The sequence below is a fragment of the Otolemur garnettii genome, unplaced genomic scaffold, assembly GCF_000181295.1.
Source record: "Otolemur garnettii isolate 467f Iridium unplaced genomic scaffold, OtoGar3 scaffold00133, whole genome shotgun sequence".
Taxonomy (NCBI): domain Eukaryota; kingdom Metazoa; phylum Chordata; class Mammalia; order Primates; family Galagidae; genus Otolemur; species Otolemur garnettii.
Window position 1 is genome coordinate 2,271,007 of NW_003852528.1, and position 8,319 is coordinate 2,279,325.

The 8,319-nt window shown below is 51.2% G+C and overlaps 1 protein-coding gene across 8 annotated transcripts in view; it reads left to right on the forward strand.

The window, feature by feature from the left end:
- The window catches only part of LRRFIP1 (LRR binding FLII interacting protein 1), a 151,705-nt gene that overhangs the window by 77,132 nt on the left and 66,254 nt on the right, over positions 1 to 8,319 (forward strand). For all 8 annotated transcript variants that reach the window (XM_023518271.1, XM_003798233.3, XM_023518266.1 and 5 more), the window contains exon 2: positions 6,971 to 7,057. In XM_023518271.1, coding sequence (XP_023374039.1) covers positions 6,971 to 7,057 — 87 coding nt within the window. The remainder of the gene's footprint in view (positions 1 to 6,970; positions 7,058 to 8,319) is intronic.

Genomic DNA, 8,319 nt, shown 5'->3' on the forward strand with positions numbered 1-8,319 from the left:
TTTTGGAAAGATGTTTGGAGAACACTTAGAGAACTAAGAATAGACCTGTCATTTGATCCTGCAATTCCTCTACTGGGTATAGAAGGAAGACTAGAAGACCAAAAATCACATTACAACAAAGATATTTGTACCAGAATGTTTATTGCAGCCCAATTCATAATTGCTAAATCATGGAAGAAGCCCAAGTGCCCATTGATCCACGAATGGATCAATAAATTGTGGTATGTGTATACCAGGGAATATTATGCAGCCTTAAAGAAATATGGAGACTTTACCTCCTTCATGTTTACATGGATGAAGCTGGAACATATTCTACTTAGCAAAGTATCTCAAGCATAGAAGAAAAAGTATCCAATGTATTCAGCCCTACTATGAAACTAGTTTATAGCTTTCATAGAAAAGCTATAGCCCAATTATAGCCCAAAAATATGGGGACGAGGGAGGATGGGTAGTGGGAGGGTGATTGGCAGGACCACACCTATGGTCCATCTTACAGAGTTACATATGAATCTTTCTAAATGCGGAATATAAATGTCTTAACACAGTAACTAAAAAAATGCCATGAAGGCTATGTTAACCAATTTGGTGAAAATATTTCAAATTGTATATAAAACCAGCACATTGTACCTCATGACTGCATTAATATACACAACTATGATTTAATTAAAAAAATAAAAGAAGCTGTCGAGAGGGCCCCCTGCCACCTTCGTCCCTACAGCATCAGGGCCTCTGCCCCAACAGTGTTGTCACTTTCATGTCCTTTGAAGAGGCTGCATGGGGACTTCCTGACAGGAGCTGTAAGAAGGATGCAAATATGTTAGAGTTGTCAGAGCCCCCAGATGTCACTGGCGTTAGGGTTTGGGGTGTTGGGCTGCTCCCACCCAGGGCAGCATCTCTAGCTGGGAGGGTAGTGGGAGCATGCTTGCCCTCGGCATTGTCTCTGTGTCCTAGCCGATAGCTGCTTTTTCTAGTTCTCCTTGGCCTCTCCGCTACCCCGGCAGACTGTCCTGGGCCCCCTGACCCTGAAGAAGGGGCAGCTGTTGCCTTTGAATAACTGTCTGTTGTGGCTCAGAATCTCTGGTGCTTGGAGCAGGGGCCTGCAGGGCCTTGGGACTCCAGGCGCAGACTGGACTGTTGGCCTCTGTGTGTATGTGTGTCTGTGTGTCTGTTCCATCCTTCTGCCTAGAACTTGAGTCCTTGATGGCTCTCTGCATGGTGCAGGAAGCCCTCTGGAAAGGAGCTTATGAGGCTCAGGACACCCACCACCTCACACAGCTTTCCCGACGCTCTTCTGGCCTGGCTCCCGAGATTCACACAAGGATGTATACAGCCCAGAGCAGGCCTGCCCTGGGAGAAGGGGTGCTGTGGTTGTCTTCTCCCCTCAGGGCTGTGGGCTGGGTGCCTGGTGATGAGGTCCCCCAGCCTTCACCTCCAAGCAGGCTGTAGGGATGGGCCAGCGGTCTCCCAGCTGACAGTCAGCTCATAACCGATCACACTCCACCCAGGTTATTTTAAGACGACTTGGGAGAGATCATATCATTGCACTTGGTATGTATCTCAGCAAAGATGGTCTTGAGCAGGGAAGGGAGGCTTCTGTCTGTCATTAGAGCCTCTCTGTTTCTGGAGTGGGGCAGGTATGCGGGGGAGGGGCCAGGGCCCTTTACCTTTCCCTGGTGGCTCTGAGAGGGAGGGGACAGCAGATGCCAGACCTCAGTGAGGGCCACGCAGAAGAATGCTAGATCCCAGCTGGAGCCACACCTCCAACAGCGAGCGTCTTTCTGGTCCTATCAGCGGACCGGCAGACTCACCTGGGAGCCAGGGACTAGACTGACAGCCGTTGGGGAGAGTCCCCTGTGTTGTTGTCTTACTGTGTTTGGAAGCCCCAAGCATTTATACTTTGCGTCTTCAGTTGCATAAACCCACCCACGTTTCTCTGTCCCTTCCGTCCTCCCAGCTTCATTTGGTCACAGTCATCTCCCCTGAGGTTGGGAGCGTGGGGGGCCCCATGGGGCATCCCTGACTTCAGACCCACCAGGGCCCTTGGGATCAGCAGGTGTCAGTGAGGGACATTAGGGTGTGTCAGGCCTCCGTGACCATCGTGGGTACCACCAGCCTCTGAGGTAACTGGGGACAGGGGTTCTTCTTCAGGGTGCCTCTAGCACTGGGGACCCCTGAAAAACCAGCCGCCCCTCCAGTGTCTTTCACCTCCCTGCTATACCTGATGGCCTTGACCCAAATGCAAAGCCTGACCCTTGCGCACAGCTCTGCAGCCCAGCTGGTCCCCTTCCAGGCTCTAAGTAGGCTCTTGGCTCTTTTCTGGGCTTCCTGGCCCCTATACTCTTCACCTCCTCCCACACTACAGCCAGAGCCATGGTCCTGAAAAAAGAAGCCAGATCCCTTTCTTAAGACTAGCAGTCGTCCCAAATTCCTTCAAGACAAGGTTCCAGGCGGGCGGGGTGGGGGGGGTGTGTGTCTGCACCCAGGCCTCCCAGTGTCTTCCTGGCAGTCTCTCGCATCTCTGCAGCACCCCAGCCCTGGCTCTCTGCTCTTTGCAGTCCTGCAGGACGCCTTCCCCCATCCACTCCCAGGGTCAGGTCAGATTCTCCCAAGCAGCCCCCACCACACTCTTAGCCCATTGTGACCCTCGTCACTTACACATTGTTACCTGCTTCTGGGACTTTGTCCCTGGCAGCTTGGCTCTGGCTCACTCAGGTGGTCCCTGGTTCCCAACAAGCTAAGTACAGAAAGCGAAAGGGAGTGTTTGGAAATGCAGAGCAGTCTGAGTGGCCGTGGCCATCGTGAGACTGCGTATTTCTCAGGAGGCTTGGTTTGGGAAGGGTCTCCAGCACCATCCACACCAGCCTGTGGCTACCGAGAACCCCTTTGGGACAGTCAGCATTTGCCTGGGGACTTTATGGTGAGGGTGTCAGTGATTGTCCCCTCCTCTGCTCTGTCAGGCTGTTTGGGGATGAATTTTGTCGAAACGCTGTCTAGTTTTTTCTTTCCAGCTAGTGTCAAGAGTTATTCTGCTGATGAGTGAATAGTTTTGTGCCGGTGAAGATGCCGTGCGTAGGCCCCGCAGCAGCAGGACGGCGTCTCACATGCCTGTTGGTCTCTAGTAAGGCAGATTCCAAGAACCGAGAGGAGAGGATCGTTGCCACTTCCTGTCTTATCAGCACTGTGTTTTCCACAAGTCACTGAGAACTTAAGAGGCCTGGGTACTTAAGCAGGTGGGGACTGCAGCAATTCAAAATTGTATTGAAAAGCCAGGCACAGTGGTTCATGCCTGTAATCCCAGCACTCTGGGAGGCCAAGGCGAGTGGATTGCCTGAGCCAGAGCAAGACCCTGACTCTTATAGCCAGGTGTTGTGGCCGGCACCTGTAGTCCCAGCTATTTGGGAAGCTGAGGCAGGAGGATTGCTTAAGCCTGGGAGTTTGAGGCTGCTGGGAGCTGTGATCCCACAGCACTCTTCTGAGGGTGACAAAGTGAGACTCTGTCTTAAAAAAAAAAAAGCAAAGAAAAAGTTGTAGAATATAAATGTCTTAATAAATAAAACAAGAACACACATACAGAACCTATGTTGTTCATAACCTGGGGATGGCCTATATGTACTGACTAATGATGAAGAGAAAACAACGTAGTAAAAAAAAAAAAAAGGCATAAAAAAATTGTAGTAAAGTGCGACGTTGTCTTCTTCCTAAATTCTCACACGAGGTGGAAATCGGCACAGCTGATCTGTCTTCAGGGTTGGTTTCTGTTCTCAAGGAATTTCTTCTACATTTTGGTTCATTCCTGTGGTTCCTCTGTCAGCCTGAGCCTGTGTCCCTCACAGCCAGGGTCATCATTGTCTAGTCTTTGAGTGACGTTACTCTCAGGCACAGGAAACTATAGGCTGAAGGCAGAGCTTGGTGGGTCCCTTTGCTGGTCACAGGTCCCACAGGAGAAGCAGGGGTCTGACGGGGGATTGTTCGGGTAGGACATGGAGGAGCCTCCACCTGGGCTCAGGTTGCTGTGACCTGTTCAAGGATCTTTGACCCTGGTCCAAGCAGAGCTAAACACATGGTAGAGTGGAGAGCTGGATGTGCAGATACCTGGGACCCCCTCCCCTTTGTTGGTTATCTGTTGGTGAATAACAAATGGGTCCTAACTTAGAAGCTTAGAATAACACACATTTATGATCCCAGTTTCTGTGGCCAGGATTCTGGGCCTAGTGCTGAGTGCTCCAGGATCTCACAAGGCTGCATTCAAGGTGCTCGCCAGGCAGGGGTCTTTCTGGAGCTCAGAGTCCTCTTCTGAGCTCACGTGGTTGTCAGCAGAATTCAGTTCCTCGTGGTTTTGGACTGAGGACCCCCATTCCGGCAGCTCTCAGCTCCTGGAGACCACGCTATGCCTCAGTCATGGCAGCTGGCTTTCTCACAGCCAGCACGAGAGGGAGACCTCTCACAACCCAGCGTGGGGAGGGAGAGATGACCTAAGTGGAAAGGTGCGAAATGAGAAGTAAAGCCATGAAAGACCAGGAGAGGTGAGAAAGGGGATGAGAGAGAGGATGGCGCTGGAAGGACTGAGGCAGCTTACGGCTGCAGCCAGCAGCTGGACCATGGAAACAGCTTTATTTATATAGTGTTTTAACAAGGTTACATACATCTTAACACTTGGGGCAAAGATTAACTTAAAGAGGAAAAACTGCATGATTGCCGAAAAGAAAATATGCATGGGCTTTGTGACTTCTGGCAGGTGGAAAGAATGCTGTTAAAGGAAGAGAAGTGGTTGGGGGTTGCCCCCTGAGCATTTCCACAGCCAGCTCCTGACGCCTTCTGACTTCCAGACCCCATGCAACGCCCTCACCTGATTAGGGCAGGCTCACCAAGCTCAGTGTCCTTTTTGCTCAACTCAAAGTCAGAGGATGAAGAATCTCAATTATTTGTGCAATTCTCTCTGCCATGTAATGCAGCCTAATCCCAGGAGTGGCATCTGTCACGTTCACAGTCCTACACATGCTGGGGCAGAGGGCCATGCAGTGTGTGTACACCAGCAGGAAGAATCTTGGGGACTGGCCCAGAGTTCTGTGGACCAGACTCCCCTCTCCCTCTGTCGCCCTCTAGTGGCAGCCCCCTTCTCCCTGCCCTTTCCTCCTCTGTTCTCCTTCTACCCCCACCCTCCCTTCTCTTTCCCCAGGGTGCCCTCTTCTTCCTCCTCACCAAGCTCAGAGGCTAAGGCTGCTGTGAGGACTGTTGCCCAGTCTGAACTGGCTCTGAAACCACATCAGTGGGCATGGAGCCCCCACCTCCCTGCGGGAAGTCGGGGGTGGGGGGTAGGAGGCGGGCTACACGCTGTGACCTTTGCCATTTTGCTGGCTGTGGGCTGTGTGCTATAGGGAGTCAGTCTGGTGGGTTTTTCTTCTCTGTCCCTCCCACTTTGCTGCATCTTTTTACAGACTCTGGTCTTAGAAATTGAAAATAGCAAGGAAGGATCAAAATTCAGATACAGCTGTGACTTTTGACACCCCTTGCTTTGAAAGAGACGGGGTAGGTTGATAAAGGAGCTACAAAAGTGAACCAAGTTAGAGAAAAATTTCCTTATGAGGACACAAGCAAGCCAACCCTGAAGTCAAGTCACTGGTGGCCAATTTTCAGTTTAGGTTTGAATTGAGAAAGAAATGCATTTGTCATACAGTACAAGTGCGGTGCAGAGGACATGGTCCTTGACATCAGGATCCACTTCTGGTGTGAGCCCCCTGCCCCTGGGCCCATGGCTATTGGCTGGCCCTTCTACTACACCAGAAGCAAGCATGCTGGCCATCTCTGAGGACCCTGTCCTAAGATTAACTAGGAGCCAGGTGTGCTGGCAACTACCTGTAGTCCCAGCTACTCGGGAGGCTGTGCCAGGAGGATTGCTTGAGACCAGGAGGGGGTTCAAGGCACCTGTGAATAGGCACTACACTCCAGCCTACGCAACGTAGCAAGACCCCTCACTGAATAAAAAGGAAAGATATTTGAGTTCCCTGGAAACTGTGTTTATAGACCCCTTGGTGCAAGTGTTCTCAAAAAAAGTTAAGTGGAAAGAAGATGTGATTTGTTTGATACCAGAAAACCTAAATTCTGGAACAGTTGTGCCATCACCACACTGGGCTACTGTTTTGCATGAAATAATGAGTAAGCATGAGATTGGGAACGCGTGAGGCAGTGTTGAATGCCAGTTCCCAGAGCCTTCCTTGGTTATCCCTGGTCAAGCATGTCCCATGCTCTCGGTAGAATACAGCAGAATAGCTACAAGTTGAAAGCTAGTTAATTGGAGGCAGCTTTTTTTTTTTTTTAACTTAAAGAACGGCTGTAACAACCAGAACAATTTTTCTAATCTCTGTCGTCTTGAGAAAAGATGGGGTCCCAGCACTGCAGTGCTGAGGGGAGGCTGAGGGTGTGGGTGCTGCCAGGTGACAGGACAGAAGTTCTGCAGAGAGGGCTGGAGGCCCAGCCCAGCACCAGCCAGCCCTGTAACCCCAGGGAGTCGGGCAGCCTTTCCAGCCCTCAACTCCCTGCTCTACCAAGTGAAGGGTGACAGGAACCTGTAGCATCCAGCTCTGACACTCTGCGCTGTCTGTCATGGCTCAGAGGGAGGCAGACTGCCCAGCCCTGCCATGGACAGGCTGTGTGACCTCGGGCAAGTAACTCACCCTCTCTGTGCCTTAGTCTCCTCACGTATAAATCAGAGGTGATAACCTAATGGGGCTGTTGCAAGGAGTGAGAACATGGCATTAATATATGTAAAGTGCTTACCATACTGCCCTCCTGGCATTTAGAAAGGGCTGGGCAAATACAGCAATTATGACTGTAGCTACTATCACTGTGACTTCTGACCTCCCTTTAACTGTGTAGCTATTAATCCTGAGCAAGATTTTCTTTTGACAACAGCACTGCCGACCATGTCCTGGGAAGTGCTCTGTCCCCTAATCAGATGTCTTCTCTGTTTCAGGCGGAGGCCCGGCTTGCGGCGAAGCGCGCGGCCCGAGCAGAGGCACGTGAGATCCGCATGAAGGAGCTGGAGCGGCAGCAGAAGGAGGTACCGGCACACGGGGCCCTGCTGGGTCTTTTCATGGTGATTTTCATTTTAGGCCCAGCGTGCACATGCACTGGCGCCCGCTGCAGCTGACGCACCTGGCCTTCTCTCCTTGCTCCCGGCAGACAGCATTTGCAGGTGTGACCCTTGCCTGTGTCAGGCAGGGAGTGCACATCGCACCTTGCCAGGCCCTCCTGGCACAGACCTCAGCCTGTCAGATCCTGAGACGAGCTTCTGAGCCCCTTGCCTGTGAAGACCCTCCTTGGCCAGCTTTCCGGCTGGGAGGAGCTGGAAGTGCTGGGTCTGAACTTCAAGGTCTAACTGTTCAACCATATTCTAGATCCTTTGAGTTTAAATGGGCAAGAACAGATTAGTAATTTTAATCTGACCAAATTGTTTCATTTCTAAATGTTTCCACCATGGTTAATATGGAGTTGAACAGGTTTCAAGCCTGTATGTGAGAGAAAGTGGAGAGCACATCGTGTGTCACTCAGCCAGACCAGAACGGCCCCAGGAATGGGGACAGTGACGTGTTTACACACCTGCTCATGCTGTTTGATACTTACTTGCATCATTTTGAGCTGGTCCAAAAGTCATTTTGTAAGCTGAGCGCCGTGCCTCATGCCTATAGTCTTTGCACTCTGGGAGGCCAAAGCGGGTGGATTTCCTGAGCTCATGGGTTTGAGACCAGCCTGAGCAAGAGCAAGACCCCTGTCTCTAAAGATAGCCGGGTACTGTGGCAGGCATCTGTAGTCCTAGCTACTCAGGAGGCTGAGGCAAGAGAATCGCTTTGAGGGTGCTATGAGCTATGACACCATAGCACTCTACCAAGGACAGCAAAGCCAGACTCTGTCTCAAAAAAAAAGTCAGGGCAGCACCTCTGGCTCAAGGAGTAGGGCACCAGCCCCATATACTGGAGGTGGCAGGTTCAAACCCAGCCCTGGCCAGAAACTGCAAAAAAAAAAAAAAGTCATTTGTGACAGCACGGGTCTCTTTAACTCACTGTTCCAGTGCCTCTTCAGGACTTCAGAGGCCAAGGAGCCATCCCCTCTCAGCCCTTGCCTTCCATCCACACCTGGCCCCACCCCTAAGGGCGGCTTTTCTTATTAAAAAGCATTGAATTCAGTGTTGGACAAAAGCTGCTCGCTGCCTTCCCCAGGGCTAATTTTCATATACGAGTTCTTGTTTGGCCCTCTTTGTGAAATGCTTAAAGTCAAACCAGTTGGCTTGGCGCCTGTGGCTCAAGCGGCTAAGGCGCCAACCAC